Here is a 19,946-nt window from a genome sequence, read left to right on the forward strand (position 1 = left end):
GAACTCAGGAAAGCACACGTTAGCGCATGTCAAGTAGGCCTTGTGCTCATGCGCTTTCCCGACAGTCATCCCATAGTATTTTTTATGGCGAGTTGAAAAGCATCATTCTCGAGGATATTTCTTACTGTTCGTGAATTAATTTCCGTCAATTTTCTTCATTATTGCGGAATTTCAACGCCGAATGTCTTAGCAGTTCTCCCAGCTACGAAATTATGCTTCTTAAGAGCGACGCAGCGAGGTAATGGCGGATAAACGGAAGCTTCAAGGTACGGCGAGTGCATGGCTTTCAGTGATATTTTTTGACCTGCAAAGGTTGTGTCGAACTTCCTTTTCTTATTCTGCTTGTGTATTATTAGGGGAAATTGACCGTTGCCTAAAGAAAGTTCAAGAAGGTGTAGAAACATTTGAAGACATCTGGCAAAAGGTATTTGGCAAAGTTACAAGTCAAAAAGTTCCAACAAGCCATGATTGTGATGCTATTCTCAGCACGTTGAGCTCACACTTGGACAGTTTGGACCGTTCTAAATTGTATCGTATTCTTTCAGGTACACAATGCGACGAACGCAAATCAAAAAGAGAAATATGAAGCAGATCTTAAAAAGGAGATCAAGAAACTACAGGTTTGTATAAAACCTAAGATTGTATTATTGTCTCGCTGTTTGTTATATCACTCAAATTGTGCCCTCTCCAAACATGTCCAATTTCGCTTTACCGCCAGTTTGAAATTTAAAGTTTCTCGGTTCTTTCGCAGCGACTGCGAGACCAGATTAAGACCTGGATGGCGTCCAACGATATCAAGGACAAGAGAACTCTCCAGGACAACAGAAAACTCATCGAGACGGTATACACCTCGTTCAATTGCAAAGTTATTTCAAAATGGCGCCCAAGAGTTTAGCCGCCATTTTAAAAATAGTTAATTTTAAATTGCTATTTATTGCTTGGAATTAACTTGGTGTATTCTGGATATTGTTTATTTTGTTATCTGGGAAATTCCTTTCAATAAACTTTTAAGGAAGTGAGTATTTCTTTTAATTTTTGTTTTCATTTTTGTGCTCTTTTCTAGCAAATGGAAAGATTCAAAGTTGTTGAGAGAGAGACTAAAACAAAGGCCTATTCTAAAGAAGGTATTAAATTGATTAAGTTTTTTTTTATATGTAATATATCTTATAACAATAACAATGTAAAAGTATTCTATTGAAATGTCACAGTTACTATTGTCCAGCTTATCTGATTTTGTGGAAAGTGTAAATAAGAAATCTGTTCCAGGTAAAGAATTTTTTAAGTCTCCTGTTTCCTTCAAGCTTTCCATATTGTGCAGTTCCAGAAATTAGGGACCTTCAGATCGGACTACGAGTACGAGATTGAGTACGAGTACGAGTTTTCAAACCAAATTCGTGTGCCTCCTATAATCACTTATCACACTAATCTTATCCCTAACGTTTATTTATGTGTTAGTCAGCAAAAGGAAAGAGTTATAGCTTGGGGGATATGATTGTGTTGTAATTCCAAAGTCGTACTCGTACTCGATGTCGTACTCGTAGTCAAATCTGAAGGTCCCTATTATCCATACCCACCCCATGGAAGGTCACTTGAAATTCCAAGGGGGTGGGGGGTCTCAACAACCAAAATTTGTAAAGGAAATTATGGGCCTTAACTAGAATTTCTAGAGGGGTGGGGGGATCCAAACCAAAAACCTTCCTTGGGAGAGGTATGGATTTTTTCTGGAACAATGTATTGCAACCAGTTGTTGAATGTATTAAACTGGCATGTTTTGATGTCATTATGTCTGTAATATAATGGCAACATCCTTTAGACTATGACTATGAGTTTGAGATTAAGTACAAGGTATGAGTTTTCAAACAAAATTTGTGTGCCTCCTATAATCACTTGTTACACCAATTGTATCCCTAACGTTTATTCGTGTGTTAGTCAACAACAGGAAAGTTTTATAGCTTAGGCTAAGGAACGTCTTGAAATACCAAAGTCATACTCGTACTTGATCTCATACTCATAGTCAAATCTGAAGGTCGCTAATGTCAAGTAATAGACATCAAAACAACAGTTGAATTTTCAAAAACAATACAACTTTTTTAATTTTCACAAACATGTTTCGAGGGTGCTAATGGGGGTACCCAATTGTCAGTTAACTACTAATTTTAAGGCCGATCGTCAGTTAACTACTATTTTTTTGGCCAATTGTCAGTTAACTACTAATTTTAGTTATCTATTAACTTTCAATTTCTTATAGCGAAAATTATTGCGTCATAACCTGAATTTTCCTTACTTCAGCACGTCAGTGTAAAAAATAAATTTATAGGCATGTACGACTCTCAGGCACCTGTATTAGTCATTTTCATAGTTTCAATCTCACGAGTATATCTTTGAGAGACCTACCCCTGTTGTATAATATTAGGGAAGGGTCTTTGAATATATTATTGTGCAATGGTTGTTGTTCTGTTAAATACCAATTTTTCATGAGTATTTGCTTCAAGTTTGGACTGTGTTTGGTACTGCTGGTTGATATTGCGTTACAAAAGGCAAGATTTAATTTTTTCGTTTTTTTTATTTTTTGGTTGGAGGGCCTAGTACTTCCTGTTTTCAAAATTAACCTCCGTGAGAGTTCTTTAAACTAAGCTTTCTGCCATGGATAACCTTTCTCGATAAGATGCGATTTGAAGTGCTTGACTTTTCCAACCTCGTCCCAGGGCTTTTCTATTGGTCGGTTTTTTCCCCTCAAATTTTGTTTTATAGAAATTTGTTCTAAGCAGTCTTTTAAGACTGCTTAGGCCTTAAAGGGCCTCCCCATTGATAAAAACTTTCTTAACTCCTGGTAGGTTACGCGAGGAGTAATAAAAGTGTACTGAAATTTTTATGTGGGCTTGTAATGGGTGCGTATGTCAAGAACTGATTAGTTTGACGCGTCCCCCATTTTAGTGCCCATGGCAGTTCCGTGTGTTTGAAGGTAACAACTTTAAGTCAAATGCCCCGAGTCCAAACGTTTCCGCTTGTCGTTTGACTGATTCCCATGAAATGAATCAAATGTCTACAAGCTGTGTTTTGCCATGTCAAACGGTATGCAACCTCTGTGTCGTTTGAATGCCGATCCTTTGTCATCATCTCGATAAAAACTTAGAATAACTTTGACCACGCCCCACTTGACGCCATCACGGAGATCAACATGTGCCTGGTACGACCCTAGTACCTTTTGCATAATTATAATACCAGTTAATATATCATCTGGTCACGAAGTGGGGCAGGTAAATGCCACGAAATAGCTTTGCTGTTAGGAAAACACTTGTTGCTTTTATTAACAACAACAATCATATTCAGTATAATTAACAGAATGTCACTTAACTGTTAACGTTTCATTTATCAGTTAACTACTAATTTTTTGACCAAATATCAGTTAACTACTAATTTTATGGCCAATTGTCAGTTAACTGTTAACCCCATTAGCACCCTCTGTTTCGACAGTACATCCGTAATTGTCAGTGTGACGGTTATGAAAGTTGAATTCTAATAACTTGCACCCCCAACAACTCGAAACCTCCCGCCAGATCAAACCTTTCTCGATTCCCCTTTTACCCTTGCTAACTTGATCCACTGATAACTCAAACCTTTTTTACGCTCATTCATGCTCGAGTGCGTGCCGTAAGGCACGCAATCAATGAATGAGAGTATTATGATGAAGTAGATGTAGACGGAAATTGTTACACGTAAACGGAAGTTAACTTTTTGAGCCGTAGACGGAAGTTGCTGCGAACGGAAGTAATTTCACACGCTACCTCTCCCCCCTTAGTAAAACCCCAAATAAACGTCGATTAAGCGGCGATGCACATGTGAAAAGAAATGAAATGTTTGGGTAGCCTAGATTAACATGATACGTTTAATAAATATATTAACATCAAAACACAATTTCTGATGTTCTAAAAATTGCAACATGGATCAATAGGCCAAAAGGTTTTCACGTAGGGGACCCTAAACGGAAAGTCCACGTGAACGGAAGTTGCCGCAATCGGAAGTAATTTCACATGCTATCCCTCCCTCTTTAGCAAAAGCCAAAACTAACTTTGATTATAAGCTGAGAAAAAAAATCTTGGCGGATTTTTTGTATGTTTTTCTATTTAAATTTGCTTAAGGAGAGTTCGTTTTGGCTCGTGACGTTACGCAGCTGATTTTGACCCGCACGAATTTCTGTACGTGTACAATGAACCAAAAACCGTGTAGCACTGCACGACCCACACGCGTCGCTATTACGGAAATCTATCAAATATATCTTTTTTTTTCTTTTCTAAGACAGTTCAAAATGTCCTCGACACTGACCCCAATCTGTCTACGTTTAAGACAAAGTATAAAGAGCGATGGAAAAAAAAGATACAGTTCAGTCGAATGTTTTTTGTACGTTTGAAACAGAGTTTGTTTTGTTCGTGACGTTACGAAGCTAAAGTTCACCCGCACGCATGTTTGTGCGTGTACCATGAACTAAAAATAAAGCCACGTCATTCCCTTCGTAGTGATGCACAATTTGCGCACGTCGCTATTGCGAAAATGTATCAAAATATAGATATATACAAATTGCCAAAAGGAGCAAAGTGAGAGATGATAAAGATGAGAAAGGGTCCCAATTCCCATCCTCATAGTGTCCCAACTCCTTCTCTTCCCAAACCCTTGCCCAGTACTCCGCTCGTGATTTTAAGAAAAAAACAGACTGCAATAGAAAATAATTGACTTACAGCCCCCCTCCCCTTCCCCCATTAATCACAAGAGGCATAGATCTTGTCATGTTTTATCAAGACTTTACCTTTCTTTCTGACATACTTTCTCTTAATATTTGTCACAAGAAGATTAAAATTAATCACTTCTAGTCATAACGAGTGGTATGCATGTCTTCCTTTTCTGAACATTTGTTTGTTGTCGGTTCTCGTCCTTGCTCCGAGGGGTTTCTCTGGGTTCTCCAGTATTCTTCTCTCCACAAAAACCAACACTTCTAAATTCCAATTTGATTGGGAACAGTGGATGAAGTGCCACTTTGTGGAAATGCCACTGCAAAATTCCCTTATATACATTTGTTGACACTTTTGGCAATGATCCTGTAATATTATTGTTATGTACATAGGCCTTGGACTTGCTGCAAAGATAGACCCAGCAACAAAAGAGAGAGAGGAAGCCAGGATTTGGATGACGGTGAGTGAATTCACTTTATCAGTTCTAAATAAATGTGTTGTACTGAACATTGTGCATGAGTGTGGGCTGCCACTCCTGTCACCAGGAGTTTTAAGTACAATTTCAAGCCAATTACATTTGTCCCACATGTATGTGCAGGGTCCGAAATTGCGCCTTCCTGGTCGCCAATGTGACTAAATATTGAGAGCTGGCGACCAGAATTTCACAACTGATCGCCCACTGGCGACTAAGTTGCTTTGTAAGAGTATTCAGAGAAATTGATTAAAAATAAAATTCGGAGCCGTTTTTTAACAATTTATTGACTCACTTTTTATCTTAGTGATGTCCTTGAGATAACACTGAAGTAAATTTCTCGCTACATAATGTATAAACTCCCCAACAGCTCAGCCAACAGCTGCGATCAACACGATTCGAACATTGCAAGCCGCCATGTTGTTTTCCTCAGCGGTTTTCCCCATGACACTATTGCGGGCGCGCCCAGACATGTGCTTTCTTTCGCATGCAATGGTCCATGCAATGAATATTCATTCTGGCGATGTCATGTCCGCGGACACGCTGAAATATTTCCGTCATTTACTTGAAACTGGTAAGGCTACAGATGCAAAAAAACTTTGTGGAAGATTTAGATATTTCCAATTACATGCCAGGCTACTAAGCTACGACGTTCCACGAACGCAACACGTTCTTGTTGTCACTGTTAAATGAAAAACTACCTGTCGAAATATGTCAGAAAGTTGGTGGAAATTATGTTTTTTATATTATTAAAGAGCGGAATGTTTGGGTAAGACTGTAAAGTATTTTCCGTTTAAATGTTAGAGAGTTAACATTCGATAAAGAAGACTTTTTAAGACTCTACTTATAGGCGGGTACAGCATTTCTTTGAGTGATTGTCATCGTTGTTTTGTGGTATAAGTAAGCTGTTTTTGAGCATATGAATGGCCAAAAATACACAAGAAGAACAAGTGTTTCGTCTTTTAAGTGTAAAAGGAAAGTCAATCGAAAAACATTGGCGACCAGAAGTTGCCATCTGGCGACTAAAACTTTCGGTCCGGTCGCCAGGTGGCGCCGATGTAAAAAATTTAATTTCGGATCCTGATGTGTTGTGGTTCAAGTTTACCTTTGGTACAATTTTGTATTTTTCTGTGTTCTGGTGTATAGTGATATATGATAATGAATACAAAACAAAGGAAAATACCAAATTTAATTGTACCAAGTGTAGAATTCAGGGTTGTCGCTAAGGGCCGGCTGCCGGCTAATTTCACCGGCTGAAAGAGAACTTAAATCCGGCTGAAATTTCACATGAAAGCAAAGACTTACGTAAACTTTTAGAGCTGCCTAGGCCAGAAAAGCCAGCTCAGCTTGTTGATGAGCTGGCTAAGTGTTTTCATAGCTACATCCTTATTATCTTAAATATCCACTTATGTTTCAATAACTCTATGGAAGCATGTAACATGATTTCTACTTCTCAAGTGGCTATCTACTTTCACTTACCAATGAACTGAATTTATTTTTAATGGTCAAGTTGGTGAAAATTTTTTAATTCTGTGATAACTTTTCACGTTGCAGGAAGTGTTAGAAAGGTTACAAATAGAGGTAAGCCAGATAGCAGGCTTGCAGAAGGCTGTCATGTGCGTTTAATAAAATGACTTGTCCTGTTAAGAAAAGTGTTTATGTGAATGTTTGCCATTTCATGAGAACGAGAGTGAGCTGATCGCTTTTTTTAGCGGAAGTGAATCCCAGATTGGCCACTCTATTGGTACCCCTCCTTAGGGCACCAAAATGGCATTTCTAAACTTGGCTCTACAAATCTGTCTGGTACATTTTGACCGATAACATGAGTACACATTACCGCACAGTTTGACCCGAGACTGGGACAAGTACATTATCTCCTAGATGAGAAACAAGAACTTTACACTAGAGCACTGAAGCTCAAGGCTTGTGGACGAATGCCACAACCAATGCTCTACACAAATGTCTCCTTGGATCTTGCATAACTGCTGACTGCTTGGCAGTGCAGATACAACTCTTTGTTGTTTACTTAGTCAAATAGCATTTCACTGCATTCTTATTTATTTGCTTATTTATTTATTTATTTATTTATTTATTTATTTGTGTTCCAAGGTGGACCAAATTGAGTCTGAAATAGAACAGGTCCACGCAGGATCACGCAAGAAGAAGCTTGATAGAGACGTAAGACTCTTCTATGAAATAAAAAAATGTGCAAGGGTTGCTTTAAATAATTTTTCAGGAGCTCAGTGGTTGTTGCATTCTAATTGGCTTAGCAAATTGTTGACTTGAATATAAAAGCATGTTGTGGATAACTCGCTTACAAATTCAAGATTTAATTACCTTTTTTTGGTAGGGGCGGGGGGGGTGATGCAGCTATTTTCATTTGGCTTGAAATTTAATGATCTATAGGAACCTTTAAATCACCTAAAGTAATTGCTTTTACGTGTGTGTTTGAAATAAGATTAGTTAAGGACATTGTGAATATTGTAAAGCAACCAGTCTGATTTGTGTGTATGTATTATTGAGTATTGAATGTCAGTACTGGTTTGGATGGAATGAACTTAACATATGAACCATCTTCCTTCACTTATTTAGAGACAAGATAAAGTGGATGAGTTAAATGAATGGGCTGGGAGACATCGGCACCACAACCAACAATGGGAGGTAATTAGACGTTTACATTTATCTTTTTCTGTGCAATATTGTAACTACAGTAGAATCCCGATTTCACAAAACCTTCGTTTCTCGGAACTCCTGATTCCTCTAACCAACTTTTTCCCCCTTGGATAGTACTTCTATGTAATTTTACCTCGATTTCTTGAACCTCCTGATTTCTCATAGCAATTTTTGTTTCCCCTAGAGGTTAGAGAAATCTGGAGTCTACTGAATTATGTTTGATCAATAAATGTTGATGAATGCTTAACTATTCAAAGCGTGACCTAGAAATCCTGGAGCATTTATGAAGTGATCACCATTAGTTATGATGTGTGATGTAATACTTTGTATATCAGGCCTGCTATCTACCAGACTATAATTTGAGCCTCACTTAATTTTCTCCTGTTGTGTGTTAGGGTGACTCACAGTGTTCATTTATACTCCTGGGTGTAAAGGGGAACTGCTAATACTTGGGAAATTTGTCTAAAAAAGGCCTGTGCTTGACTTCCATCTGCTGATACATGTAACCACAAAAAAATGTAGTTGTAAACCATGCTTAACAGCGTAACTCAGACTTTCAAGCTCGGGTTTGAATGCAGAGTGCAAATTTTTTTGTTGTTATCATAGTTTGAAGGTACAGTATTTGGGGTGATTTTCATGTAAATTTGGCATTCTGGCCTAACAGCGTAGTTTGTTGGAATCGGGATTGATTTGTCTGAGTTTGAGTGCTGGCCAGTTTCATTATGCTGTGCCTCTCTCTGTCCTTAAGTATACTGTTGAGGCAATCTGACAAACTGCTGGTTGGTTACCAGTGATCGACTATAGTAGAAAAATATCCCATCCAGGGGAAGTAGCAATACTCCTTGTCGCTTTATGCTACGGAAGGCATGATAAGCTCTGGAGTGTAAGCCATTTTACCCCAAGCACAGTCTTTACCTTTTATATCTTTGGAACTGTGGACCCAATGATTGAGTAATGTGTATGTTTACCTTTTTCAGACGATCCTTAGAATGTTGGACAATTGTACAATACAACCTGATGAGGTATGTGTTATGTTTGTTTAGCAACTTGCATCGCAGAATAAAATGACTTTTGAACATTAAAAATAAGTTGAGTGTATTTTTTCTATAAATACCAGGGCTCAAGACTACTGGTAGCCAACTAGCCAAAGACTTCTAAAATTTAGGTTTTGGCTACCAGGCTTAGCATTCCTACTAGCCACTTTGGCTAGTGAAAAACGTGGAAAAGTCAACAGTTCTTCAAAGAAATCAATTTATCTGACTAGTGAAAAATTACTTTTGGCTAGCTAGTAAAATCTGACATGTCACTAGTCAATAAACCAGTGAGTTAAAAAGTTAGTCTCGAGCCCTGAATACTAATGTTTTCCCATCAATGGTTTGTAAGTATAATCTGTTATTTTGTTTTGTCAGATGCATCTTTTCTCAGTGTGACTTGTTTTCCCACTAGCAATGACGTGAAAGCTCAGTCATAGCAACAAATCAGCAAAAAATTGTCCGGACATCATGTCAACCACACTTGGGATTTCGTTGGACATTAGCAAATTTTGGTGGGCCAATGTCCGATGACGGACTGTTATTTGCAGCTGTGGACATATGGACCATACAAATAAGGATTTTGTGTGGAAAACACAAGGCACAAGATGTTGATTAAGTCTTTCATTCAGTTATTAAACCTTAAAATAGTGGCCAAATCTTCATTTGTTAAAACCACAAACAGCAACTGCTTACAATATATATCATTACCCCACCTCAGAGTAATTTTTGGTGCTCCACTTGTACTTCTGCTTGTTGGATTTAAAGGTTTTGATCCCCCTTTTTTTAGATTAGGAAATTACAAGAAGATATGGATTATTATCTGGACTGCTACAAGGTATGTACATGTAAATTGAACCACCACATTAATATTTCTTCTCAGGGTTATAGAAGTGTACCTGGAGTAAAGAGATTTTGTTTCATGCTCACCTTCAAGTCACTGAAAAATGTTTTTTTTGCTTAAGTCCGGGATACGCTCCAAACTGATGTGCCACTAGGCTCATATACAGACTAAGCCATTGCATCAATAAAATATTGTGATTGTTTTGCAGGAACCTGACTTTCAAGAAAATGAGTTCATGTATGATGACTTTGACCTTGAAGAAAATCTTGCATCCTGTAAGTGTTCTGCCACAGGAATGTGAAAGCGAAACAGTTGTGTCCTCTCATTAGGAAAATATGGTTTCAAACACAATTCTTTGTTGTCTTTCTTGGTGCTGCCAGGTTTATTTTACTGTAACCAGGTCTTTGGGGTATATTTTTGTGTTGTGAAAACTATTTTAGCTTTTGTGCTTTAGTATTTTTTATTGTCTTTTGAATCCTTTGTTTTGTGACATTTGGTGATTACAGTCAACTCTCTCTAAAACAGACACCGTCGGGACCGGCTCCAACTGTCCATTTTAGAGAAGTGTCCACCTTGTAGGGAGTTTAGTTACAATAAAATGACTAAAACAGGGTAGGGATGGGACCAACACCAGGTGTCCGTCTAATAGAGGTGTCCGTTAAGAGAGAGTTGACTGTACACTATCTGCCACACCAAGAAACTGCTGTTCTTTGTTGGCAATGGTTATAAGTTGAAAAATTTTATAAGCAAAATGGTAGACACTCTTCTAGATAATATTAAGCCATATTGCAAAACGGTCATTTGTCTGAACAACTAGAATTTTCTAAAAAACTGAAGACAGTTACAAAATGATATGTTGAGGCAAAAGAAGATTTTGGGTTAGCATATCAAGTAATTTTCCTTTAAAATTTCTGACCCAGGTCTTAACATGTTTAAGTAAGCAACTCAATGTGGTGTAACACAATTTATCCCTAACAGTGAACACACTGGCAACTTCTCCAACAGATGACGATGACGTTATTCTTAATCATGTTCCTTTGTCGCCGAGTTCTACAATACCGCCAAACTCTCCTGGCACACCGACCACACCTGGAACACCAGTAACACCTGGAGTAGGGACCAAAATCAATTTGGTAAGAGTTGTTTTCAAGTGTTGTGCCATCAGTATAGCGAAATCAGTGTCCTAGGGGATATTTTACTCACCAATGTAAACGTGTCAAAGACAGAAACTTACTTTTGACAGTACTCGCCATTGTTACACTTGGGTAATACGTACATGAAGTTTGGCAGTCTGCCATTACAGGGGTCTCATTCAGGAATAATTATTGAGCTAAATCGTTGGTTTGGAATAACGTCAAGGTACTTCTACTCGTCCTTATGGTTTTGCAATGATAACTGGTGGTAATAGTGAAGAAAAAGGTAGTTTGTCCTGGAAAGTTTATTATGGCAACTAAACATTCCATCCTTTGCATAAAAGTTTCAGGTAGCGATTGCACAGTATGGACTGGAAATCGCGTTAAAGTCTTGGCCTGTTGAACCACTAGCACCTTGATGCAACTTCCACAATATTTCCAACAATCTTAATTCTCATGACCAATACTGTAAGGAGAACAGTTTGCTAAGATGTTTGCTTTTAAATTCTTTTCAAGCAGAGCTCACCTAGGAAAAACTCCAAGAATGGTTCATCAACAGGGAATAGCCTGCCGAACAACTCACCCCCTCGGACACCAACGTTCAAGACTAACAGTTTTAGCCAGCCATCAGTCACACAGACATCATCAGCAAGCACATCAAGTCCAATTATCATTAAAGCTAGTAAGTATAAATTTTCAAAGGCACTTTTCATTCATCATTGTTAGAAATTTTTTTAAGCTGTAGCTGCAGCAGGTTCAATTATCAATAGACCTCTTTAGCTTCATTTGTTTGTTGTCCCATTTCAGACCATGTGATGTTACCATTAAGAATAATTTTTTCCACTTCAAAGAAATTCACATGGAAATGAATGAATAATTTCCAGATAGACACATGAACAACTCTCTGGAGGGTATCACATGATCTAAAAATGGGTACTTTACGTACATAGCTAAAGAGGTTTATTCGTTCAACCATTTGATTGTGGGAAATGCAAGAAAGAAGACAATGCACGTCACTCTTCAATGTGGTAAAAAGGACTGTAACAACTCCTATTTGAAGAACACTAGACTTAAATATTTATAGGCCTGATTGCAGGTTATAAGAGCTGTTTTTATTTTCATTTTAATCTAATCATTTTTTTGTTGTTATCCTTTAGGTAATACAACAGCTAAAGTAGTTAAGTGAGTATCTTTTCACCTCTAACTTAAATGTTCTTTTATATAACAGGTTTCTTTTCATTTTTGCTTTTTGGTCGGTGAATAGGAATAAAAATTGTCTGAGCTGTGCAATGTCAGCTGCTCCTTTTATATAATGCTTTAAGGAATTAACATCATTTTGTTTTTTTGCTTGTTGCAGTTCAATGGCTTATGCTAATGCCTTTGAGAATCACGAGTCCAGTAATGGAGAGGATCCTGTCCTAAAGACACCCCCTCCCAGCACGCCACCACCTCCCGTGTCAGGGTATGCAGTGGTTGCCGGGGCACAGCAAAACCATGTAGATAGTGCACCTGGATCTCCCCCACCCTCAGTAGTTTCATCAAGACTAGTCAATCACGTCTCATCAGCAGCAACAACGATGCCCAGTAGTTTGTCACGGACCAGTTCATTGGCTGGAAATGGTACTGACCAGTCTATGCAGAGTAACCACTTTCCTGGTAATTGCTTCATTATGTTCAAATAAACAGGTCATGTATGGCTGTTATGGGTCAGGAGAAAGTTAGGGGAGTTGTAATGTGGTCAGGAAAATTCTTAAATTCTTGTTAGAGTCAGGGACTTTTATTTTAAGTTTTCTATAGGTTTTAATAATAGCCTTGATGATTTTATTGAAGATCAGAATTTTTTCTGCAAAATTAAAAAATATCTATATAAGTGTGTATTCAACTCCCACCTTGTGGACACTTGACTGTTACAAACACCCTGTTATTATGGACAGGAGTTGAAGTTCCAGCTCAAAGAATCTACTCCCGGGTAAACAAACTTCATCTATTACAGATAAAATTTGTGGTCCCAAATGTGTGAGTAACTCTTATCCGGGAACCTTATTATGGCGGCTGGAAGAGTAACTGCTAGACTTAAAAGAATAGTCTTAGCTGCTCAAGTGTTCTCTCTTAACACACTGATGTCAATTTACTTTGTATCTTTCAGAAACAGAGAGCATTGCGTCAAGCATCTCTGACTTTGTGTCGTCCATTGCATCTCTGTCCATTACCTCTCCTCCCACGATATCAACAGCAACACCTCCTTCACAACCTAATCCCTTACCACAACCATTACCTGTTCTTAGTTCTGTTCTTGGGATCAATCCCTCGACGTCGACAGTGTCGCAGGCACCTATACAATCTGTGTCGACAAGTCTGACATCTACCCTTCCTCCGAGTTCTGTCCCTTCGTCTGTTCAAACAACAGATCTTGGTGGGTTTAACTTGTCAATGGCTGCACCACTGGTGTCAAATTCTAGTTCAGTGTTATCCAACCCCACCATGTCATTGGGAGGAGAGCCTTTGGTGTCGTCGTCGAATCCACAAGCGTCTATTTTGAGTGGTTCTCATCTTATGTCAAACTCAGGACCAAGTCAGGTATTAAATAGTGTTGGTTTTTGTTTTTTTTTTCGAAAAGACAGTAGCATTTCATCCCTGCTACCTTTAGTCATGTTTTCACAAAATCTTGTTTTTATTGCAACATACAAACCTGTTTAACAGATGTCTGCTGTGTGACCCTTTGCACTATTGTTTGGGTATCTCGGTATTTCTTGCTTATGGAAAATGTGAGAGTTATTAAAAGACTTTTGTCTTGTCTTTATCTTCTCAGTGTTGTTTTTTAACAAAACAGTTATAGCTAAGTAGGCATGGCATTAGCAGGGTGTATAGGAAAAGCAAGTCCTATCTGTCACTTTTTGAACTTTTTAGTTGGCAAATGAAGCAAGGTCATTTATAATCATTTCATCAGGCATTGTGGGCGTATTTTGCGGGCTAAAATGCAGAATTCAGCGGGCTAAAATATGTTTTAGCCCGTTGCGGTGGACCAATCAGAAACAAGAAAAAACGAAGCCAGCCAATCAGAACTGAAAACCATTCAACTGTTTGCGCCGTTTTCTTGCTGTCTGGCACAAGCTGGCATAATTTCAAGCTTCGTTTAATTTGAGTCGAGACGCCTCAAAACTGTTTTTGAACTTTAAATTATAACGACAAAATGTTTGAAGGACTGAACGGGAAAGCAAATTTTCAGTGTCTTCCCAGCTAGATGAAGAGGAATTACAGGTCATTTAAAAAAGGCTAGTGCACAAGGGCAACCTGGAAAGTCTATTTTCTTAGCACCTTGATTAGTCTTGCATATTTGTTTACTCTGAGTTCAGCTTATTGGACACTCTGCCAAAGATATCCATCTAGTCTTGGCATTTCCAGTTTGTTACTACATTTCGTCCCTTATGATGGTTTATCAACAGTATTAAGAGAAAATGCTAATATGATACATTTCTCTCCTTTAAATTTGCAGCAGCCTTCGACATCCAATACATTCTCGTCACTGAAGTCTATAGCAGCACAGGCGGTGGCTACAGCAGGGTTAAACAATCCTGTCTCTACACCAACAGACTACAGTACAGAGAGTAGAGGTAAAAAAGCTGCTTTCCTAATGAAGCATAAAGGGTCATTTTTTTTATTGCCCATTTAATTATTCAAGCTACAAAGTTAGGCCCCGTCCACACTGACCCGGGTAAATTTAAAAACGCATCTTTTTTTTCCCTGGTTAGGCCAACCGTCCACACTGAATCGGCGTTTTCGGAGCTTTTCAAAAACGCTCACCAAAAAAGCGTATCGTTTTCAAATTTACCTGGGTTAATGTGGCCGGAAAGCATTTTACACGGCGTTTTTAAATTTCTCCGTTTTCAAATTTACCTGGGTCAGTGTGGACTGGGCCTTAGACTTGATCAGACTTAAGACATTCAAAAAGGAGTTATATTTATCGTTTTGCCAAAACATGAATTTTTGAAGAACTGTTTTAAGCTCAATTTTGTCTGTCCACCTTCAGGTTTGTTTGATTCAAGCAGCAGTCAAACAACAGACGAAAGCAAGGCTTTGCAAGAAACGAACACGGCGCACCTCCAGCCCCTGCTGGGCGTGGCCCCCTTAGGTCCTGTGCCCTTGAACAAGGAGAGGTGTTATCAGCTGGCCATGCTAGAGGCTGCTTACCATCACTTACCACTTCCGGCGGACTCTGAGAAAGTCAGGTATGCTGTTGTGATCCTATACCAAGTTCGTCCTTTTGAGAGTATTAATGCTGTTGGACATCGGTATTTTAGCTTGATACGTCCTCGGAGACCCAGGGGCAGTTAGTCCGGGAGAAACGAAGTAATCGTTGCAAAAATCGGGGCAAGGAAAGTTTTAAAGAAGGGCTGGCCCACTTGAAAACTTTCGACGCTCCGATTTTTGCGCGATTTACTTCGTTTGGTTTTGGTCCCGACAAACTGCCCCTTGGTCTCCGAGGATGAGCTTGATACGTTAACGACTTACTATTCCCCTTTTTCTTATAAGAAAATTAAAGTTTAGTATGAGTTTTCAGCAGTGACCAAACACACTGTCAATGTGTTTACTAAGCATTTATTTGATCTTGTTTGTCAACAGACCTTGTTTACCGCGTAATCCGTACCCTACACCGGCGCATCACCATCAACATCCTCCACAACACGTAGACTCCATAGAATTCTTCCAAAGATTGTCCACAGAGACGTTATTCTTTATTTTCTATTACCAAGAGGTGAGTTAGTGTTAACGATTTTATATCTTCGCTGCTTTGGTTGCTCCCTTCGGCCTATTGTTACCTTTAGTTAGTTCGTCTTGAGTTGTGCCTACACAGTTTTGGTTAAACTTGAAGGGTTAGTCTCGACGATTTGCGGCGATATGAAACCGGTATTGTTGACGAAAGAGAGAATATACTTCGTTTTAAAGTACCGCTACCTTTGGAGTTATTTCCAGTGATAGTCGTTTTACTTAATTGAATTGCTTGAATTGCCAAACTGTTGTAACTTTAGGTTTGTCACAATAGAGGGTTTTACTTTCGAACTTTCATGATATAGTTTTCGAAACAACAACACGTGATTGTAGCCATTGTAGCCTGCTTTGTGTTTTTGTGCTTTGTGTGAAAAGACCATCTTTTTTGTGAAAACTCCCAAAACTTAGTATCAGTATCTTACTTCGCCTTTCTGGCTTTCATTCAATATAGCAGAAAACGCATAAACTAGGGAGGGGCTGGTCAGCCAGTCATGTTGTCTTGATATGCTACCAGTCTTAGAACTAACATTAAAAACAATGTATAGCCATCAGTAAAGAGAATTACTATAAACGTTTTAGGGAACAAGAGCGCAGTACTTAGCAGCGAAGGCTTTGAAAAAGCAATCATGGAGATTCCACACCAAGTACATGATGTGGTTTCAGAGACACGAGGAACCAAAGGCCATCACGGACGAATATGAACAAGTAAGCTGGGGCATGGGGTGGGTTTTGATCCTATAATGCAGGGTTTCGGTCGGGAGTATTGTCGTAATCTGCCGTTATGCAGTTTTTAAGTCCACCACAAACGACGAAACATTGTTTCCCAAAATTGTTTCCTTGGCGCAGATTGTTTCTGAGGACGATATGCAGCGGCAACTTGCTAAATTCGGTACTTTAAGTCCCTCCGCGCTTCCGCACGCGGTGGATTTCTCCCGCTCAAGCGCGCGACTTTCGCTTCTAGAGACACTCGACACTAACTCTTCTCTATGTTCTTTCAGGGTACCTACATCTATTTCGACTATGAAAAATGGGGTCAAAGGAAAAAGGAAGGCTTCACGTTTGAGTATAGATACTTGGAAGACAAGGAACTCCCTTAGAGGAACATAGGAACGGTCAATAACCAGGCATGGTCTAAATCGCGGGGCACTGACAAAGCTCACGGATAGCACGAGCAAAAGAACCATAAATAGCACGTGGCACACGAGCCTCGTGCTAACAACACGTGAATAAGACAAGGAAAGAGAACATATTGACACACTTGACTCGTGCAGATTTTTTTACCGGCTGTGTCCATGTTGGGTTAGTTTGAAGGGATTGACGCAGCTGATCTTGACAGCTTCGTCCGACCTCGTCTGTTTTATGAACACTGGCTTGTTTATAATTGTAAATATGAATGCTAGCTCTAACAATTCCGTTCATTAAAAAATTGAAGCATACACGACTGTGGTTTATTTGTTGACTGAGGCCCCGTCCACACTAATCCGGATAAATTGTTCACCCAAAACGGAACTTTTCAAAAACGCGTTTCAAAGTGGATGAATTTGAAAACGCCGGCTTTGCGTTTTTGTGTGGACAGAAAAAACATTTCGAAAACACATTTCAAAGTGGATTAATTTGAAAACGCCAGCGTTGCGTTTTTGTGTGGACGGTAAACATTTTAAAAACGCATTTTATCCGTTTTTAAACAAAATACAGATGCGCCTTCAAGTTTATTCGGACTAGTGTGACGAAAAATATTTTATATGCCGTTTTCAAATTTATTCGCCCTCCAGTTTATCCGGATTAATTTAGTCGGGGCCTAAGTGATCATTGCACAAAATCGCAGAAACAAGAATTCACTTGTCGTATCTCGTTGTCAAAAGAAACAGTATAATTAGTGTCACGGGTTTTGTAAAATCAATCTAGACTGTCCACAGCCCTCTATTTTTTCGTGTTTTTTCGATCGATGAGCGCGCAGTGAGAACAGCAAGAGAACTGGACGCAAGCGCAAAACGGAAGAAGCAAGGGGGTGGGGGGCGGGGACACAAAAATAAGGGACATGTTGCAGGGACAATCACAATACGTTCGCGTGGCAGGGCAACGTTGCAGTTGCACGTCTCATTGCGACACAACGTGTCCCAGTAGCCTGCTCCTGCCACATTTTACTCCATGGACCGGCTTGTGATTTTGTGTTTGCGACATGTCTCTGTATGTCAGCGACTTTAGGCTTTCTTGAAAACATGAACACTTTGAAGCCTCAAGGCTGGCCACCTGATAAACGAGGCCGGGGAGACCGGCTTTGTCCTAAAGAAAAAAAATTCAACAAGTTTTTTTTTTTAACTTTTAGTGAGGTTTTCTGCCTATATTTCCTGTCCTCCAAGTTTGACGTCGACTAATCTCAAACTTCATGAAACATAAGCAATAAAAAGACACGAGAAATAGAAATGTACAGTCGAACATCTCCGTACGGAGACCTCTCAATTACGGACAATTTCCGATGTCCTAACAAAATTCTCATATCAGTTTCTTTAGAAAAAACCTCTACAATACGGACAATGGACACTAAATCTCGGCCGTACTAGGAAGCAAATTCGTATGAACTAGACTCTATTACGGACACTCCGGTGATCAGGCGATGATATTTTGTGTTCTAAATGCAATTTCCAGTTTGTGGCTACAAAAATAACGTAACGTATAACTTTAATTCATCTTAGGCAGGTTTTGCTCATTTGCATTAGGTTCGACTCGTGTGAAGTTCGACGTTTGGCCCGGGCCTTAGACGTTTTCGGAATTGTGCGTTGCAGAAAATTTCGTTTGATTCGTATACAGTATATGTAGCTAGGTTGTACAATATTGTACTCTACTGATAGGCAGTGTGACTCAATACTGCATATTTATTAACTAAGACGCGCTTTAAAGACGAGTGTGGGCCTCATTTTAGTTACTTGAAGCGTCAATGAAGTTGAAGGTGACGGACACCGGTGACCTCTAATGCGGACACCTCTCTAATGCGGACACTTTGCTCTGTCTCTTCGGTGTCCGCATCAGAGAGGTTCAACCGGATCAGAAATGGGCTCCTGACTGAATCTAGGTCTTAGTCATCAGTCCAGTTTTCAACTCTTTTCAAAGATACAAAATAGAGCTAGTCTAATGATCACTCTAATCCCCCCTAGTCAGGATCACTCTATGCCGGGAGGGCCTGGCGCATGGCAGCAGCCACAGACATTGTTTTGCCGACCCTGCGCATGTGTCTTTATCCCAGACAAAAATAAAGTTTCCCTGACCAAATAAATACAAAATGTCAGATATAGTTGCGGCCACCAGCCTCCATTTCTAATAAAAACACTCTGAGCTCACTTTGAGCTGAATTGTTTCTTCCAACCATCAATTTTCTAAAATCAGGGGTGTTATATTCCAATTTTCTCTAACTTTTACTTTTAGTTTCTTGTACTCGATTATCAGCCGCTCTACGGGAAATGAGCCAGCGCTTCCCGATAAACACTTGTCGCGGGCGGGGAGGAACAAAAAAATATACAGCTAATTGTCGGAAAACAACCTCGTTCCGTTCCAAATCACCAAGGGAAAAGCCCTGGGAACGAGGTTGGTCGGAAAAGGCACAAAAGTGCACGCGACAAGACCGAAAGGTGGTCTGGGTATTGGGGTATTCACTTGAATTTGCATATTGGCCAAGAGGAAATGTACAAGTTTGCAAAGAGTTTGTATTTTTGCACGTGAAGATTTTGTTTTTCCTCTCAGGAGCCCTTTTTCTGTCGCATATCTTTGAGGTCTGAAAATTCTTCTAAAATTCAGCGTACTAAAAGTACCTTTTTTCCACATGTCTGAAGAGAAAAAAACGTGCAAATTCGCGTTTGTCATATCGCCATCTTATTAGTACTCAGCACGTGCAACGTCTTCCGTCCATGTCGCGTGAAGTTTTGTGCTTTATTCCGACAACCTTTATACAGACCCGGACCCGAAAGAGCGGCGGACATTTCCTAGTCTCCTTTGCAGCCGCTTTTTGGGACGTCCCGCAACGCTCCCCCCCAAAGAAGTCGCTTCTTTGCGTGACGTCCCAAAAAGCGGCTGCGAAGGAGAATTTCCCGGATCTGGAAGTATTTTATCTTTCTGGGCCCTGGGGACGGGGCCACACTTTCGGATATTAATTTTTTCTTTCTTTCTTTATTTTTTTTTTCTTTTGGGGGTGGGGGAGGGGGAGAGGTTTAAGTCAAGTTTTTCCAAATTTAGCGAGGCATGCTCAAGTCTAAACAGGGTGGGGCCATACGAACAAGGCCGGGGAAAATTGTAATAATTTACAACACCCTG

At 39.5% G+C, this 19,946-nt stretch overlaps 1 protein-coding gene across 3 annotated transcripts; it reads left to right on the forward strand.

The window, feature by feature from the left end:
• Positions 1-57: 57 nt before the first annotated feature.
• Positions 58-17,080, forward strand: LOC144632400 (CCR4-NOT transcription complex subunit 3-like). Of its 3 annotated transcripts, none has more exons than XM_078491045.1 (22): positions 58-266; positions 357-424; positions 546-620; positions 752-841; positions 1,064-1,124; positions 5,117-5,184; positions 6,751-6,777; positions 7,306-7,374; positions 7,789-7,857; positions 8,847-8,891; positions 9,691-9,738; positions 9,953-10,019; positions 10,723-10,877; positions 11,397-11,559; positions 12,035-12,059; positions 12,235-12,533; positions 13,024-13,454; positions 14,374-14,488; positions 14,905-15,103; positions 15,498-15,630; positions 16,224-16,349; positions 16,643-17,080. In XM_078491045.1, the coding sequence occupies exons 1-22, from the start codon at positions 242-244 to the stop codon at positions 16,739-16,741; spliced, it is 2,457 nt and encodes an 818-aa protein (XP_078347171.1). In that variant the 5' UTR covers positions 58-241; the 3' UTR covers positions 16,742-17,080. The 3 variants fall into 3 exon arrangements, with proteins under 3 accessions (XP_078347171.1, XP_078347172.1, XP_078347169.1); XM_078491046.1 differs by having other exon boundaries at positions 10,750-10,877; positions 14,371-14,488; XM_078491043.1 differs by having other exon boundaries at positions 59-266; positions 14,371-14,488.
• The last annotated feature ends 2,866 nt before the right edge of the window (positions 17,081-19,946 follow it).

Source organism: Oculina patagonica, chromosome 12 (genome assembly GCF_052425735.1).
Source record: "Oculina patagonica isolate OP01 chromosome 12, crgOcupat, whole genome shotgun sequence".
In the NCBI taxonomy this organism is placed as follows: Eukaryota; Metazoa; Cnidaria; class Anthozoa; order Scleractinia; family Oculinidae; genus Oculina; species Oculina patagonica.